Source organism: Bubalus kerabau, chromosome 15 (genome assembly GCF_029407905.1).
Source record: "Bubalus kerabau isolate K-KA32 ecotype Philippines breed swamp buffalo chromosome 15, PCC_UOA_SB_1v2, whole genome shotgun sequence".
NCBI classification, from domain to species: Eukaryota; Metazoa; Chordata; class Mammalia; order Artiodactyla; family Bovidae; genus Bubalus; species Bubalus kerabau.
Window position 1 is genome coordinate 79,862,292 of NC_073638.1, and position 19,593 is coordinate 79,881,884.

A 19,593-nucleotide genomic window follows, 5' to 3' on the forward strand; every position below is an offset into this window, starting at 1 on the left:
AGATCAGTGATAACTCTTTTATTTATCTGTTCATCTTCATCTATATCTTTCATTTCTATGTTATTAATGCTTTTATCTTCAGTTTTCAGAAACTTGACATGACATACTTTGGTGTAATTTCCTTTCTGTTTATCTTGCTTAGAATTATTTTAGCTCTTTATATCTTAGGATTATCTTTTTTAATGTTTGGAAAAAACTCTGGCCAACATTTCTCTCATTGATTTTTCAATCATATGTGATCTCTTCTTTCCACTTTCCTACCCTTAAGTATACAGTATTTGGGTTGCTGTTGTTCTACAGACCACTGAAGCTCTTTTCGCGGTGTTTATTCAGTGTTTGGCTTTGCTCTTTGAGTGCCGTCACTGAGATGTGCTTAAGTGTAGCCATCATCTCTTTTTCAGAACACAATATGCTGTTACGCTCATTCAATAAATATTTTGTTCCTAAGTTTAGTGTTTTTATTAAATGATTTGGTATATGGAACATATTTATAATATGTTTTAAAGTCCTTGCCTGTTAATTATATCTTCACTGACATTTCAGGATCTGTTTTAATTATCTCCTGGGTGGGGGTCACATGTTCCTGCTTTCACATGTCTAGTATTTGTGACTAGATGTTAAACACTGTGAAGAAATACAGAATAATGAGTGCTGCAATTTCCTGTTGTCTTCCTAAAAGAATGTTAAATGTTTTAAACAAGGATCAACTAGCTCCTTTTGAGGCTTGCTTTCAAACTATGTGAGTCTAAAGTAGCTTTTATTGTACGTTGAGGTGTCTACTGGATGCTCAGGTGTGGAACAAGGATTCCGCTCTCTGGCTTTTTGGAACACTGATGTCTTCCTGTTCTGTGTGGTCTCTGGGATTGTTTAGCTCACAATCCCATGATCATTATTTTAACAGACTTGTGGCCTTTCACTGTAGGCATGCCCACGTTAGTTTCAGTCACAAATGCAAGGAAATCTTATAATGTAATTACCTTAAATGAAAATGGATTACATTTCCCAAAGGTTGAGATGAGTAGAATGATTTTTTTTAATCATGATGCAAATGTCTGCTATATGTAAGAGACTCACTCGATTTACACACATTTGTTTATGTTCAGGAAATACAATGCAAAATGATCAAAAGGACACCTTCCTAGAAAACAAACAAAAAGCTTCGCAGAAACAGACACATAGTTTACTAAGTAGAGTTTAATAAGAGCTTCCTTTGGGATAGATTCAGGGTTCTGTGGAATCATTAAAGGAAACATTGAATCAATAGCAAGGAATGTGGGGAAGAGAGTGAGATTTCATTGAGATTTAAAGTATGAAAATTAACTGGACTGAATACAAAGGAAACCATCTATTTCTCTGTGTATTTTAATGAGCTTTTGCTCTGGAGCCAAGAAGAATGATATATATTTTTTAGAAACATCAAGTGACATATGCCTTAATCATTGTTTATTAAAATACTATTTCTTATTTCATTATTGGATATTAGATACAAAGTTTGCTGCTGCTGCTGAGTCACTTCAGTCGTGTCTGACTCTGAGCAGCCCCATAGATGGCAGCCCACCAGGCTCCCCCGTCCCTGGGATTCTCCAGGCAAGAACACTGGAGTGGGTTGCCATTTCCTTCTCCAATGCATGAAAGTGAAAAGTGAAAGTGAAGTCGCTCAGTCATGTCCGGCTCTTAGCGACCTCATGGACTGCAGCCTATCAGACTCTTCCATCCACGGATTTTCCAGGCAAATTTAAGACCATTTGGAAGGCACTTTTTACTTCTTTGTTCCTTAACCTATAGATGAAGGGGTTAAGCATGGGAATCACTAAAGTATAAAACACAGAGGCCATTTTATCTGTATCAAAGGAGTGAGTGGAGTTGGGCTGCATATCACAAATAGTAGAGACGCATAGAACACTGCCACCACCTTCAGGTGAGAACCACATGTGGAGAAAGCTTTTTTCCTGCTCTCTGCAGAACTCATTTGAAATACTACTGTCAGGATCAGTATGTAGGACATTAAGATGACCAGGAGGGAAGAGATCAAATTAAACACTGAAAACAGTATGATCAACAATTCTATTTCTTGTGCATTTGAGCAGAGCATAAGTAACAAGGGAACATCATCACAGTAGAAATGACTGATGACGTTAGAGCCACAAAAAGTCAATGTAAAAATCTTAATAGTAAACATGAGTGCCTGAAAGGTACTGCAGAGGTATCAAATGCTTACCAGCATATGACAAAGTCTTTGGGACATGATAACATTGTACAGCAGAGGGTTGCAGATAGCCAAGTAGCAGTCATAGGCCATGGCTGACAAGATAAAAAATTCACTGATAATGAACATAAGGAAGAAAGCCAACTGTGTGGCACATGCATAATAGGAAATGGTATTTTGATCCACAACAAAATTCACCAGCATCTTGGGACAAATGACAGTAGAATTACCAAGATCAATGAAAGCCAGGTGTTTGATAAAAAAGTACATAGGTGTGTGCAGCCGGGAATCCACTTGAGTTAAGATGGTCGTGCCCACATTTTCCACCACTGTGATTGTGTAGATGATGAGGAAGGCTCCAAAAAGGGGAGCCTGAAGCTCAGGCTGCTTTGTGACCTCCATCAGAATGAATTCAGTCAGTGATGATCGATTCTGTGGGTCCATTTAGTCCAGTTAGATTTTCTGGAAAGAAATAGGTTAGTTTTCCCTTGATGTCATTCAATTAAGTATAATTTTTTTAGAGAGAGTAGATACTTTATTTTATGACAAGGGATAGAAAAGTAATTTCCATATCTTATTTTGAAACTAAAATAAAGGACAGAATCTTCTACTTTCCAAAAAGAGGAAATCCTGGGAAATCACATGCACTGTTATTACAGATTAAATAGAGTCAGTGATATTTGGAAAATATCCGTTGATTTAAATTATAATATAGGTATTAACATAGAAATATAGACTTTATTTCATCTATACAAGGATATCACATTTTTTTTTAGTACACTTCCACTTTCATCTGAGAATTCTTTTGGACTTCTCAAATTGTACAGTATAGTATATATTGTACAATTGTACAATACAAAGCATAGCACCATAATTTTTAAAATGTTTCAGTGTTAAGTGCTGCCTTCTGCATTTCATAAAATTTACATGGGCTTCCCTGGTGGCTCAATTGATAAAGAATCTGCCTGCAATGCAGAAGACCCAGGTTTGATCCCTGGGTGGAGAAGATGCTCTGGAGGAGGAAATGGCAACCCACTCCAATATTCTAGCCTGGAAAATCCCATGGACAGAGGAGCCTGGTAGGCTACAGTCAATGGGGTCACAAAGAGTCAGATACTTAGCGACTAAATCACCAATCAGTAAAAACAATTAGAACTTCTCTTAGCTTAATCCATCTGGATTCCTTTTCAGTCTCTCCTTCAACAAAATCTGGAACTCTGTAAGCATGACTTTCAATTGGCGGAGTAATTTGAGCTCAAAAATCTCAATCAGACAAAATACAGGATAGAATTATTAAAAGTAATAGAATGCTCAACTTTTGCCTAAGAAATCCAAATGGGCCAAGGCGGAAACTTGTATCAGGTGAAACTTGTGGAATCTGTCGATGAAAAAAGTAATCAGTTGATCTAAGAATTAAATAGAAGGCCTTATTTGAACCAAACTAAGGATTATAACCCAGAAACAGCTTCTCAGAAAGTTCTGGAATTGTTCTATCTTTTAAAGGTCAAAGCACAGTCAAGTAATTTTCTGAGACGAAGAGCTGTTCATTGAATAATGTATTTTTGACAGTGTAAACAAACCAGATCTACATGTACAGTTGGTGGTGTGTCAGGGGTCATTATGGTGAGCCCCTTACAAGAAGGAATGTTATTTCCTAAGGATTTATCTTGCTGATGCTAGAAGAATGTGTCTCTTTGTTTTTCAGTAGACATTTCTGCTGATGGGAAGTTTGGTTGAGGCATAATAGAGATACACAATACACAGTAGAGGGAAGAGAGGATGTCAAAGGAAGAGAAACAAAAATTATGTACACATTTCTCTGACTTGCCTTAGAATGTGCATTTTTACTTCATCAGAGCTGTCAGAGAGGAAAGAATTCTCCTCTATCGTCTTCCTAAGTTCTTTTGGCTGGTTGGTGGGTCTGAGAATTAAATTGTCATGAGACAGATTTGCAGGAAGAAATCAAATAAAAGTTGTATAACATGTATACATGGAAGCAACTCAGGAAAACTGAGTAGCTCATCAAAATGGCCAAAGTCTTTACCTTAAATACTGTCTTCAGCTAGAGACAAAGGAGGATGTTGAGGTAGTGGTTTGGGACTTCAAAGGAGCAGGAGGGAATTCACATGGAGATGGAAAAACAAATGCTTGATAAACTGATATCTGCTGGGTCTGATAGAGACAGTGGTACAGAGTAGACTCGGATCTCTAGGCTCTGCCTGTGTTTCCCTGACTACACCTAGCCGACTTTCTCTGCAGATATCAACAAGCCCTTTATCTAATATTTTTTAGACAATTGGGGGAAGATTAAAAATTATTCTGGAGTCTTCTGGATCTTGATTGTTTTCAGTTGGAAATAATCCACTGCCAAAGAGACATTTTGGGGGCCTGGGGGTCAAATATTGCTCCCCTACAAAGCCAACCAGAAGGTTAGCTGGAGTCTGAGGCCACTCAGTGGCACTTTGTAGTTTTTAGTACTGATTCAGCCAGTTTGATTCAGCCAAGACTAGGGATGCCATACCGGAGATTGCTGAGCCATTTCTATCCCTTTCTCCTAGATGATGTCATCTGTGGATTCCCCATTGAATCCCATTTTGCTTTCAGGCCCCTTCTCATTTCACAAATAAGAACTCAGTGTTTCAGAAGCTACTCTCAAGGTTTTCCTGCAGAATGGGAGACACACTGAGTTCAGTTCAGTTCAGTCGCTCAGTCCTGTCCGACTCTGTGATCCAATGGACTGCAGCTCACCAGGCCTCCCTGTCCATCACCAGTTCCAGGAGTTTACTCAAACTTATGTCCATTGAGTCGGGGGAGTCCATCCACCCATCCAACCATCTCATCCTCTGTCAACCCCGTCTTCTCTTGCCCTCAATCTTTCCCAGCATCGGGGTCTTTTCAGATGAGTCAGCTCTTCACATCAGGCAGCTAAAATATTGGAGTTTCAGCTTCAACATCAGTCCTTCCAATGAACACTTAGGACTGGTCTCCTTTAGGATGGACTGGTTGGATCTGCCTTGCAGTCCAAGGGACTCTCAAGAGTCTTTTCCAACACCACAGTTCAGAAGCATCAATTTTTCAGTGCTCAGCTTTATTTATAGTCCAACTCTCACATCCATACATGACTACTGGAAAAACCATAGCCTTGACTAGATGGACCTTTGTTGGCAAAGTAGTATCTCTGATTTTTAATATGCTGTCTAGGTTGGTCATAACTGAGTTAAGACAATCCAAAATTCTAGTACCCTTTGAAGTCGTCAGTGTTTGCCAAGAATTATTTTAGTGTTTACTGAGTTGATCTCCATTTTCAGTGTCAGTGATTACCTCCCTCTGAAGATGTCTTGATTCTTTTACCCTGCTCAATCTAGAATGAGAATTTACCCCATTAAAATACTTTGAAGTGTACAATACAGTATTATTAACTGTGTACACAATAGTGTACAGCATATCTTTATCCTATTTGTCCTGCAAAATTGTAATTTTATACTTGTTGATTAAAAGTTCCCCATATAATCCAACAACCTCACTTCTATTTATAGAAATAGCAGCTGCTAGAATCTTTAAGAGGTATTGATATCCTGTCCATTCTTCTATTTCAGGAAAGAATATCTCCAGTCATTTTGATGCAGCATTTTATGCACTTCCATTTAAGGAATTAAGGCATACAAAATGCAAAAATTATGCAAAAGAATGACTGACTTTTCAATCTTCAAACATAATGATAGTTAGGAGTTATCTGAGGGTCGGGACTTTCTCGGTAACTCTTAAATCATTCTATTTATTTGCCAGTCTATTTTTTTTCAGTTTGTAAAGGCTTTCCTGAAAACAAACAAGCAAACAAAAAACACAAATCAAGTAGTAAGCAACCAGCAGGGGCAAAAAGTAGACAACTAAAAAATGTAAAAGTTCATACATATGGATTATCTTTATATATAAGGACTTGATTAGTCACTTAGTTGTGTCCAACTTTTTGTGAGCCCAAGGACTATAGGCTGCCAGGCTCCTTTGTCTGTGGAATTCTCTAGGAAAGAATACTGGAGTGGGTAGCCATTCCCTTCTCCAGAGGATCTTCCCAAATCTGAGATCAAACCCTCTTGCATTGTAGGCAGATTCTTTACCATATAAGCCACCAGGGAAGTGCCGTAAAGATTTATATTGTTATATTAAAATTGTTTTCACTTAAAATATTGCAATTTTTAAAATATATATTATAATATATAATACATAATTTAATGTATTCTTTTTAAATATTGTATTGTATATATTTATATGAATAACAATGGTCAAATAGTACAGAAGACATCTACTAAAAATTCTTTTATCTAAAATTCAGATGTAATTGGGCATCATATATCTTATCTAAGATGAATCTTAATCTTAATAGATTCTAATAGATGAGATCAGTGATAATTTTTTCAGATATTTCTAACTTTTTTCATCCCATGAAGTATCCAAATGCACTTTCAAATTTAAGAAATCAAGTGAATATATTACTTCTAGTCAATTCATAAGATCTAATACTCTAAAAATTTCATACTACTCCAGATAAAAAGGGAGATAATAATGCTTTTGTCATGTAAAGAATTAGTGCTCAGTGACCATTAAGAGTCATTAGAGTCCATGGTCAGAGGCCAGAAAACTTAGGAAATGACCAACACCCAGGTGATAATCAAAATCGACAACTTCTATCCACTCGCCTTTAATGAAGAATTGGATTTTCTTCTCCAAAATTGTTTGGGTAAGGAGAATATATGCCTTTTCTCTTCCTCTGTGATGATCCCAGAGGTAGTAGTATAATTTATTCAGATGATTACACCTAAATCATCTGAACATTTATTAAAAACTGCCTGTGGTGACTGCTAATTATTCAGAATGTTCTGCATATTCCCCATTGAAAGAAAAAAGAAAGTGTAAGGGATAATTCAAGGAAAGAAACCAAACAACATAAATGAACTGTGCAGTTCACAGAGAGCTCTGTAAAAATACATATCCCCTCACACAGAGTCAATGATTGAAGTAGCCAAGAAAAATTCTTCAGTCAGCTTTATTCCAGTAAAACTGGAACAATTACAGAACCCATGATAAATTTTAAATGGCATTATTATCATCACATACTATTTTTTTATTTAAATGTGTTACTCAAGTAAAAATATGTAGTGAAAACTGGGTTAAAAATATATCATTTAATGTATGTGAGATAGGTATTATTTCCATATTCAGAGGACATCAAATTTCGGAGAACTAGAAAATTTGACCAAAGCCATATAATTGATAACCAGATGATTTGAAATTAAACCCTCATCTTTAAATGGATAATATATTCTTGGCTTATCCTTCCATATGACCAATCATAACAATCATTGAGATGCAGTGTCTTACTGTGATGATTGTGTCAACCATAGTGTTGCCTGAGCTGAGATTCAACCATGCTTGGATAGTGTTCAGAACAACCTCATCAAGAATAAAATCTAATACAAAATATTATATTCCCTCTCATAATATTTTACCCGTGCCATCTTCCTCTATGACTTCTGTACATACAATAATTGAGGGAAATTCATATACAGTTAAAGATGGATCTAAATTGTACAAATGGATAAGTTCTGAAAACTATTTTATTTGTTCCTAATACCTAAATGGTATGGACCTAACAGAAGCAGAATATATTAAAAAGAGGTGGCAAGAATACACAGAAGAACTGTACAAAAAAGATCTTCACAACCCAGATAATCATGATGGTGTGATCATTCTCCTAAAGCCAGATATCCTGGAATGTGAAGTCAAGTGGGCCTTAGAGAGCATCACTACGAACAAAGCTAGTGGAGGTGATGGAATTCCAGTTGAGCTATTCCAAATCCTGGAAAATGATGCTGTGAAAGCACTGCACTCAATATGCCAGCAAATTTGGAAAACTAAACAGTGGCCACAGAACTGGGAAAGGTCAGTTTTTGTTCCAATCCCAAAGAAAGGCAATGCCAAAGAATGTTCAAACTACCGCACAATTGCAGTCATCTGACACGCTAGTAAAGTAATGCTCAAAATTCTCCAAGCCAGGCTTCAGCAATACGTGAACCGTGAACTTCCTGATGTTCAAGCTGGTTTTAGAAAAGGCAGAGGAACGGAGATCAAATTGCCAACATCTGCTGGATCATGGAAAAAGCAAGAGAGTTCCAGAAAAGCATCTATTTCTGCTTTATTGACTATGCCAAAGCCTTTGACTGTGTGAATCACAATAAACTGTGGAAAATTCTGAAAGAGATAAGAATACCAGACCACCTGACCTGCCTCTTGAGAAACCTATATGCAGGTCAGGAAGCAACAGTTAGAACTGGACATGGAACAACAGACTGGTTCCAAACAGGAAAAGGAGTTCGTCAAGGCTGTATATTGTCACCCTGTTTATTTAACTTATATGCAGAGTACATCATGAGAAATGCTGGACTGGAAGAAACACAAGCTGGAATCAAGATTGCTGGGAGAAATATCAATAACCTCAGATATGCAGATGACACCACCCTTATGGCAGAAAATGAAGAGGAGCTAAAAAGCCTCTTGATGAAAGTGAAAGTGGAAAGTGAAAAAGTTGGCTTAAAGCTCAACAGTCAGAAAACGAAGATTATGGAATCCGGTCCCATCACTTCATGGGAAATAGATGGGGAAACAGTGGAAACAGTGTCAGACTTTATTTTCCGGGGCTCCAAAATCACTGCAGATGGTGACTGCAGCCATGAAATTAAAAGACACTTACTCCTTGGAAGGAAATTATGACCAAACTAGATAGCATATTCAAAAGCCGAGAATTTACTTTGCCAACAAAGGTCCATCTAGTCAAGGCTATGGTTTTTTCTGTGGTCATGTATGGATGTGAGAGATGGACTGTGAAGCAGGCTGAGTGCTGAAGAATTGATGCTTTTGAACTGTGGTGTTGGAGAAGACTCTTGAGAGTCCCTTGGACTGCAAGGAGATCCAAATAGTCCATTCTGAAGGAGATCAGCCCTGGGATTTCTTTGGAAGGAATGATGCTAAAGCTGAAACTCCAGTACTTTAGCCACCTCATGAGAAGAGTTGACTCATTGGAAAAGACTCTGATTCTGGGAGGCATTGAGGGCAGGAGGAGAAGGGGATGACAGAGGATGAAATGGCTGGATGGCATCACTAACTTGATGGACGTGAGTCTGAGTGAACTCCAGGAGTTGGTGATGGACAGGGAGGCCTGGCGTCCTGCAATTCATGGGGTTGCAGAGTCAGACACCACTGAGTGACTGAACTGAACTGAACTGAATACCTAAATCAATACATAGAACACTTTCAGTCCCACAAAAATTTTTCTGATGCTTTATATCCATTATCTAGACCATTTCCATTGTAGAAATGTTCCTCTCCCTTTACGCCTCAAACAAAATGCTCCCACCTCCAGCAACCGCTGCTCTGGTTTGTTTCCATAATCTCATTTTCCCTGTTCCTGAGTTTCATGTAAGTAGAGTAATGCAATACATACTGTTAATATGGTATCTTTCACTTCATATAGTGATTTTGAAATTTATCTATGTTGTGATTGTTATAGCTACATTATATTCCAATACATGCATGTGCCACCATTCTTTAGTCATTGACGAATATCAGTGTTTTGGGTTATTGTAAAAAGCTTAGTATAAACATTTCCATTTAAATATATTTGCAGATGGATGAGATAATTTCTCGCGGTTAGATCTAAAGGTGAAATTACTGGATCACAGGATAAATGACTATTGAAGCTTATAAGAAATTTGAAGCCTTCAAAGCTTAGTGTAGCCTTTTACATTATCAACAAATATCCATGAGAGTCCCATTTTCTGAGTATCTGTGCCAGTATTTGATGTAGAAGTTTTAAAATTTTGAAATAGAAATTAGTGAAAATTATTTCATTGTGATTTTTTTTGCTTGAAGACTAATAATAATAAACACTTTTCTGTATAAAATATGTCTTTCATACACTTCCTTTTGAAGCATCTACCCTTTGGTTCATTTTAATTTGGTTGTTTTTCTTTCTGATCAATATATTTTTTTAAACTTTTATATCTGTGCTAGATAAAACTACTTATTCAGATTTCCTCTATACATTTTACTGTTTTATTAGTTATTTGGCCCAGGGTCCTGCAGTGATACAAAGAAGAATTGTGCTGCCACTAGGGAGGGCAGGAAACCCTCTCCCACCTTTGCTCCTGTGTGCTCAGTGGCTTCAGCCCTATCGGACTCTTGTGATCCCATGGACTGTAGTGGCCAGGCTCCTCTGTCCATGGGATTCTCCAGGCAAGAATACTGGAGGGGATTGCCATTCCCTCCTCCAGGGGATCTTCCCAAACCCCTGAATTTCCTGTGTCTTCTGCCTTGCAGGTGAGATTCTTTACCACTGAGCTACCAGGGAAGCCACTCAAATATAAAAGAGATTTGGGAATGAAGTGGGAAGGCGAGACTGAAAAGTTAAAGCCACCACTCAAACTATACAGAACTACCTAAAGACTGAGAAGGGAGAAAAAGAACAAAGAACCAATTTCTGCTGCCCTTTCAAGGCTTGTCCTAATTTTCTTGCACATTTGTGTGTCAAGAAATTTTTTATTGTATCTTGGATATTATAATATCCTGCTATGTCTGAATATTGGTGTCCTTATCTTAAGAGGGTTGATTTTATTTGTTCTGTTTTCTTTTAGCAGAAAACTGACATGCTTTGACTCAAACTCTGTCTCATGGGTTGTAATACAAATATTACTTCATATTTTTAGCTCTGTCTAGCATATGGAGTCTGCACCACACTTTCATGGTTCAGGATCAGTGAACTGGACAATGTTTTTACACAGGGTATTAATCTCCCCTTCCCTGGCTTTCTCCTTCCTAGAATTCATCTCTCTCTCATTTTTTCCCTTTGACTATGTTTGTCCCAATTCTGTCTCTTTTGTTGTTCAGCTCAGAAAGACTGGGGCTATTTACAGGGTATTCATTTGTTGCAAGATCAAGCCCTTCTGAAAATAGAATTTGTAAAATGAGAACATCACTTGTTCCATTAATGAATTTCTAATGCCTTTCATAATTTGCTTAATTTTCTGTCTGCAGTACTTTCAAGGTTGGCTATTTCTTTTTTTCTCAAAGTTTTTAACTGTGATGTGATATCTTAAATTTTACCTGGTGATTGCCAGAAGCAGATAAGGAAAATGTGCATTTCTTTAAATTTCTAGGTCATGTTTTTATCTGATATAAAATTATTGTTTGATATTTTTCCAGTGTTGTTAAATGTTTGTTCATTTTCTTTTAGTGAGCATTATTTTTCACAAAGTCGGTGTTTATTATTCTTTTTTCTATATATAATGTGTTTTTCTTAGGCCTGTCAAGTGTCTAACTTTTTAGTGATTTCTATTTATCTCTTGGTACTTAAATGCAGAGAGTTCTATAGTTTTGTGTCTTTTTCACTAAGTTATTTCTTCAATGTCTAATCTGCTTTTAACACATACAGAGTAAAATGTTCATTCTTGATTACTGAATCCTAGTGACTCAATTTTGTTTTCTATTATAACTCTTAGTTCTAATTTTCATATTTATATTTGCCTTTGAATTCTTAAAATATTTGCTACTGCTTTTATTTTTTTAAATTTTATTTTATTTTTAAACTTTATATAACTCTATTAGTTTTGTCAAATATCAAAATGAATCTGCCACAGGTATACATGTGTTCCCCATCCTGAACCCTCCTCCCTCCCCATTCCATCCTTCTGGGTGGTCCCAGTGCACCAGCCCCAAGCATCCAATATCCTGCATCAAACCTGGACTGGCAACTCGTTTCATACATGATATTTTACATGTTTCAATGCCATTCTCCCAAATCTTCCCACCCTCTCCCTCTCTCACAGAGTCCATAAAACTGTTCTATAAGTCCTCGTTTACCTATTCTGGGGCTTCCCTGGTGGCTCCGATGGTAAAGAATCTCCCTGCAATGCAGGAGACATGTGATCCCTGGGTTGGGAAGGTCTCCTGAGGAAGGAAATGGCAGCCCACTCCAGTATTCCTGCCTGGAAAATTCCATGGACAGAGGAGCCTGGCAGGCTACAGCCTATGGGGTTGCTCAGAGTTGGGCACGACTGAGGGACTAACCCTTTCACCACTTATTCTCTCATCTCTGTTATTCCTGGATCTAGAAATGATGACATATTTCTCATGGTTGTGGATAAACTTCTCTTCAACTTGCAGATATTTCTTTGGATGCTGACATTGAGAACATTTTTCAGTTGAGTCCATCATTTTATTTTTTTTTTTTTGTTTTTTTTTTTAAATTCTGCCTTCAAAGTGTTTGGATTTGTTTTGCCAGTCAGCTTATTTGCTTGCTCACCTGCTTAATCCTTTTGAGAGTTGATGTTGAGTTCTGTTAGATGGATTAAAGTGGATTATTTCCTTTGGGGCAAGTTCTCTCTTCAGCTGTCTTTATTGAAAGCCCTAGATGTTCAATGACATTCTTCAATAAGATTTGACAAATTTGAATGTATCCCAACTCCATGAGAACTGGTAGTTTTCAAGGTACAAATTCCTTGCAGTTCCTTTTTTTCCTAGTAGCTGTTCTAGACTTTCTCTTTAGCCACTAAATCGTGTCCAACTCTTGTGACCCCTATGGACTGTAGCCCACCAGGCTCCTCTGCCCATGGGATTCTCCAGGCAAGAATACTGGAGTGGGTTGCTGTTTCCTTCTTCAGGGGATCTTCTCGACCCAGGAATAGAACTCGGGTCTCCTGCACTGTAGGCCAATTCTTTACCAACTGCGCTATGAGGGAAGCCCATTCTTGGCTTGGCTTTATACAATCTCAATAGCTGCAATTTAGAAACCATCGGAAATGTCACAGGCCAACTTCATGCTGATGTGAAATCATTTTGCTTAGGTGTCTCCACTCCAGTGCTCAGCCCTGCATATTCCAGGCACTGTAGCCCTTCCTGACCTGAGTCAGTGTCTTCCTCTCTACATGACTATCATATTCTTCATGTGCCACACCATCATTCCATGTCAGGGGCCAGTAATCATGATCCTTCTGTTGTGGGCCACCAGTTGTCAAATATCTGAAAACTTTTGTTACATGTCTGTCTCGAATTTTCCAGTTATTTTTACCAACAGAGTTATTAAAATCCAATATTCTTGTTACAGAGATTGATAAAAGCCCTCGGGAAATGCATGCTACCAATTTTCCTCCTTGTCTAATTTGAGCATTCTCTCATTTCTCCCCATGGTGATTACCCATTTTTTGATTTAAATTATTGATTTTAAACTCAACGTTCTATTTTAATTATAGATTTATATATAATCTAACTGTCTTTGGGAGTATATTTATTCTCCAATCTTTCTAAAATTGAAGATTGAACCATTTTTGATAACCCCTTTATCTCTGTTTGTAAATGATGCCTAGAATATGTTGTTCTTCAGTAAATATTAGTTTGATGAATGTAAGCCTTGAATTTTCACCAGAGTTCTAGAAGGATCCTTTTGAACTCAGTTTCCAAGTTAAACTGAAAATAGAGATCGGCAATCTAACCACCAGAAATTCACTTTTTTTTTTAATTTAAATTTATTTATTTTCATTGGAGGCTAATTACTTTACAATATTGTATTGGTTTAGCCATACATCAACATGAATCTGCCATGGGTGGCTGGTGCACTGGGATGACCCAGAGGGATGGTACGGGGAGGGAGGTGCTAGCAGGGGTCAGGATAGGGAACATGTGTACACCCGTGGCAGAAATTCACTTTTTGATTCTCTCTCTGTGTATGATGCTTTTAAAGAATCTTTAAAATTAACTATGTTTTCAGTTTCCTTATCTTGCATATCTGCATAACAAGCCTAGTGACACCTGACCATTTATCAGTTAGGTAAATCTCTGTTCTGTGGAGCAAATTCTTTTCAATTATTTTTCTTTTTAAATTTTACTGACTTCAAGAATCCTCCAAGCTTGATGGGTTTAAAAATTCTTTATAATGTTTTAGTTAATTACACACTTTAGGGACTTTTATGAATCAGGGGAAAATGTAAAGTCCCTTAAGAACTGTGTTTCCCAAGGTTTAATTTGTTAACTTTGTAACATTTAAGCTGTAGTAGAACTCATTAGAAGCTGATGTAAAAAGTGCCTGTATATATATATTTACTTGTACCTTCTATTCAAATTTGTTCTTTTAGAGCAAAAATAAAAAAATGTTAAAAATGTGTTACTTTATTACTCTATTTATTGTGCATTAATGATGACTTGCCTTCAGTTGTTTTACTTGGAGATATCATCTTCATCATATACTTTTAATTATTGTTTTTAATAAAGTTTAAAAAAAGACATGGAAAACAACATGAAGTTTCTAAAGCTGAAATTTTAAAATATTTTCTTTTGGTAAGTTAAATTTATTTTACAATAATTTACTTCTTTCTTTTGTTTTTAAATTTTTTCCATATTTTAATAGATCACTTAAAAAGACTGGTTTAAATCTGATAGAATCATGAGTGTTAAGACTATTAGAGGTCATTTAAACCAACTTCACTCTATCCACTACACCTGTATCATCTAGTTTTATTCACAATATTGTCTTACGTTTTACAGGGATAGGCATGCCTGATGAGTAATATAATTTAATTTCTAAATTCCATTTGGAAATCCTTTTTAATTATGCTTACAATGCAAACTATCTGTAAAGTATCTTTCCTTGAGACAATGCTATTTAATTGATACTTTAGAAAGATGAGTTAGAGAGTTAGATGAGAGCTCTAATCAATACAAGTCTTTTTGCAGTGGTTGAAATGTTCTGTAATTAGCACTCTTCAATATAGTGGCTATATCGTTATATATGACTATTGAGCACTTGAGACTAAATCGGACTGTAGAATTTTACCTATTTTTATTATGTTTAATTTCTATTTAAACATTCACATAAAGTTACTAACTACTGAATTAGATAGCTCAGATGTGATGAACTACTGTTACATTTTGTTTTGAAATGTCTAGATTTAACATTACAGTTTGAAGAACTCATGCATTTTGGCAAATGTTTTGATAGTTTCTGAGTAATGTATTAGCAACTGTAAAAACTTCTAGGCTACAAATTTATGAAAGAAAATATTAAAACGTCCATTTCTATTTCATTGTATTTTTAAACAGAATGAACTAAAGATTTCAAATTTGGGAAATGTTAATAGATTTACTGTTGTACGTTTTTTCATGATTTATACTCATCTGCATGCCCATTAAATTTGTTCACGTTGCAATTCTCAGTCAATATATTGCTTATCTACTTACTTATCTCCTCACCTTCCTATTTATCTATCTTATAATTTGTGCATTTATTATTAACTCAAAGCAAAACCTAGCATTTTTCCCATAGTATCTCTTATTTTCAGTAATCATGTGATGTAGGTGTGATTATACTAGTATGGAAGAAGATAAATGACTTTCCCAAAGTCAATAAATCAATAAATGTTAGCAACATATTTTAATTGTAGGTTGGGCTGATGCCAATTATTTTGCTTTTGTGACAGTTGAAATATTTATTAAAAGAAATTAATAGAATTGACATAGATAAACCAAATTTTATCATTGTGTTTATTTCTTTATATCTAAAAATATATGGAGAGCCCTATCCTCTTCTGGATGTACTGATTCTGTTATAAGCATAGTGGGGCTTCCTAGGTGGTACAGTGGTAAAGAATCTGCCCGTCAATGTAGAAGGCAAAAGAAACACAGGTTCCATCCCTGAATCCATAAAAGTCCTTGGAGGAGGAAATGACAACTCCCTCCAGTATTCTTGTCTGGAAAATTCCATGGATAGAGGAGCCTGGTGGGCTACAGTCCATGGGGTTGAAGTGTCGGAAATGACAGAGCACTCACGTAGCATAGAAGCCTGGTAAAATAGACTAAAAAGCCTAAGTAACCAAACTACCTAAAGAATAGAAACTGGATTTAGAAAACCATAGTGGTCCCTGGTGGCTCAAACTGTGAAGAATCTGCCTGCAATGCAGGGGACCCGGATTCAATCCCTGGTCAAGAAGAAAATGGGGTACCCCCTCCAGTATTCCTGCTTGGAGAATTCCAAGGACAGAGACTGGCAGGATACATTCCCTGGGCTTGCAAAGAGTCAGGCTTGACTGAATGACTTTCATTTCAAAGTGTTGTTTTACTAATATATATATTAGTGTTTTATATATATATATAATTAATCAAATATATATATATATATATATATATATAGAGAGAGAGAGAGAGAGAGAGAGAGAGAGAGATACACGGATTCAATCCCTGGGTTTGGGAGAGACGAGAATGGTTACCCACTCCAGTATCTTGCTTGGAGAATGCCAAAGACAGAGGAGACTGGTGGGCAACAGTCTCTGAGCTTGCAAAGAGTTGGCTACAACTGAAAGACTAAGCACAGCACAGCATACACATATACAAATATAAATATATACATCTGCCTACAATGTGGGAGACCCAGGTTCGATCCCTGAGTTGAGAAGATCCTCTGGAGAAGAAAATGGCAACCCACTTCAGTACTCTTGCCTGGAAAAATCCCATGGATGGAAGAACATGGTAGGCTACAGTCCATGGGGTTGCAAAGAGTCAGACACAACTGAGCCACACTTAAATTTTATATATAGAATTATATAAAGGCTACAAAAAACATTCCAGAACAACAAATGATTGTGTTATTCCACATTTTACATTTTATCTTTTCTATGTATGTGTGTGTGTGTGTATATATATATGTTTATATGTGAATGTTTATAATAAATAGTTAAATATTATGTACAGAAATTTATATAAAAACAGATGTAGCTAAAAAGCCCCATGTAATATATAGCATCTTTTAACTGCTCCATTTAGACAAGACCTCATTTTCTATGTTCTGAGTCTCACCCTTGTGTGAGTTCACTGAGGGTCTCTTTCTGTGATGCTTATAAGGAAGCGTCATAAGAGGCCAGAGATTTATGCACCTTAAAGAGCATCATGGCATCTTTGGAGGTCAGGACTCCATCTCACAGCTTTGCTTTTATCTGGCTATATCATAGTGCTTTTATAGATTAACAAGAATTAAGTTTAATTTTGTGAATTCCTTATATTTTCCATCAGTATCCCTCAAGCCAGTATCACTTTTTCATAGAGGCAGGCACTTGGAGACAGAATTAGGTTTTTGAGAGCCAAAATGAATTTTCATATATTTGCTTATGGAGTAGAATTATAACTAGCACTAAATGAAAAAAATAAATAAAACACATCTAATCAAGCTTGTTTCGGCAAAATAATTTATCTTTCCAAGGACAGAAGCCTATACATATTTATCTGAGTCTTTATTATTAAACACCAGATTCTCCTATGTACATTCTAATTCCCACATCTGTTCTACTTACAGATTTCAAGATTAAGGAATTAAATGGCTGCAAAGAATTTTACGGTTGTTACTGAATTTATTCTTTTGGGACTGACAGACAATGCTGAACTGAAAGGTGTTCTTTTTGTGTTGTTCCTGGTGATTTATGCTGTTACTTTGGTGGGGAATCTGGGCATGATCTTCCTAATCCAAACCACCCCCAAGCTCCACACGCCCATGTACTTTTTCCTCAGCTGCCTTTCATCTGTGGATGCCTGTTATTCATCTGTTATTGCACCAAAATTGCTGATCAGCTTCCTAGTTGTGAGGCAAACCATCTCCTTCTCTGCCTGCATAGTGCAGCATTTGTTTTTTGGGGTGTTCATCACCACAGAAGGCTTCTTGCTGTCCGCGATGGCTTATGACCGTTATGTGGCCATTGTCAACCCTTTGCTTTATGCTGCAGCCATGTCTAAGAGGAAGTCTGTAGGACTGGTCATTGGATCACTCATTGGTGGAATGATTAACTCACTGACCCACACCATAAGCTTTGAGAGATTGTCTTTCTGCAGGTCCAATGTCATCAGTCACTTCTTCTGTGATGTCCCCCCACTGCTGAAGTTGTCATGTTCTGATACCTCCATGAACGAGCTGTTGCTCCTAACCTTCTCTGGAGTCATTGCCATGGCCACCTTCTTGGTTGTGATCATTTCCTACACTTTCATTGCTTTTGCTATCCTGAGGATCCGCTCAGCAGCAGGCAGAGAGAAAGCCTTCTCCACCTGTGCCTCTCACCTGACCGCTGTGACCATATTCTACAGCACCTTGAGTTTTAATTACATTCAGCCAAGTTCCCAGTATTCTGTAGAACCAGAGAAGGTGGTTTCAGTGTTCTATACACTAGTGATTCCCATGTTAAACCCATTGATTTACAGTCTGAGAAACAAAGAGGTAAAGGGTGCTGTGAGAAGGGCCATAGGAATGAAATATTGGTCATGCTAATTTCACGTTATTTAGCCCTATAGCAGTCAATCAGTCAATTCTTCTCTTACCAACATCCACATGAATTCAATGAATTCTAGACCTTCTAAGTACAGGACAAATTGTTTCATTCTATATAGTCCTTTTCCCATGAGAAACTGAGACTAGAAATCATTTATGCATAAGTCAATTTTTAAAAAGCCAAACTAAAAACTCAGGTTATTAATATCTGTACTAATCACTTTTAATAAAATGATTTTAATAAATTTATTTTATCAATTCATAGAATTACATATATCTTCTCTGAAATTCAGAAAACAAAGTTTGTGAATGTGTGTATACTATTGGAGATATAAAGAATTAAATATTTTTATAAAATACTTAAATGTATTGACTCAGAAAATTAAAATAATTTTATATGTGGCATTTTCTTTTCCTCTTAAAGCTTGTATTAAAATTTTAAATATTGGTAAATGCCTATATCAGCAAAAAAGGACACTATGATTCCAAATGAGATTTTCTAACTAGTAGTGATTTTCTTACTTTTCTTCCTGTTCTTGGACATCCATGACATCAACAAAAACATTGGGTTGTTGGAAAATGACACTATTGTAATTTTCAGTTTGCAGTAATGTTCTCTTCCTAAAAAAAGGCCTAGTATAAAGATAGATACATATTTGGAATTTGAGAGTAGATATAATTCAGCACCCTTTCAGCACCCTTCCCATTCAACTCTGATTTTTAGAACCTACGTCATATTCTTTCAAGATTAAAAAAAAAAAAAGAAGAAGAAGAAGAAGAAGAAAAGCAAAAAACTCTAGCAGTCTTTAAATCACATGATGGGTGTTACTGCTGGATGAGAGTTTCCATTCTGCAATGATGGTTTACTTGATTATGTAACTTCAAAACTCCCCATCATTTTAGAAATGATTATGTTACCAAAGTTCCTGTGAATAATATTTCAATAAATTTTGAAAATAAAAATTAGTTATATTATGGACAGTTTTCTGTATTTTTAGAGTCTTTATTAACTACTGATATCAGAAAGATACAGATTGGGATTTTT

At 36.5% G+C, this 19,593-nt stretch overlaps 1 protein-coding gene and 1 pseudogene across 1 annotated transcript; one reads left to right on the forward strand and one right to left on the reverse strand.

Annotated features, from left to right (window-relative positions):
* Positions 1-1,700: 1,700 nt before the first annotated feature.
* LOC129627903 (olfactory receptor 8K5-like) lies at positions 1,701-2,650 on the reverse strand (annotated as a pseudogene).
* Positions 2,651-17,609: 14,959 nt separating this feature from the next.
* LOC129629147 (olfactory receptor 1052-like) lies at positions 17,610-18,676 on the forward strand. The gene has a single exon (XM_055548919.1). It carries the CDS (start codon positions 17,610-17,612, stop codon positions 18,546-18,548), a length of 939 nt encoding a protein of 312 aa, XP_055404894.1. The 3' UTR covers positions 18,549-18,676.
* The last annotated feature ends 917 nt before the right edge of the window (positions 18,677-19,593 follow it).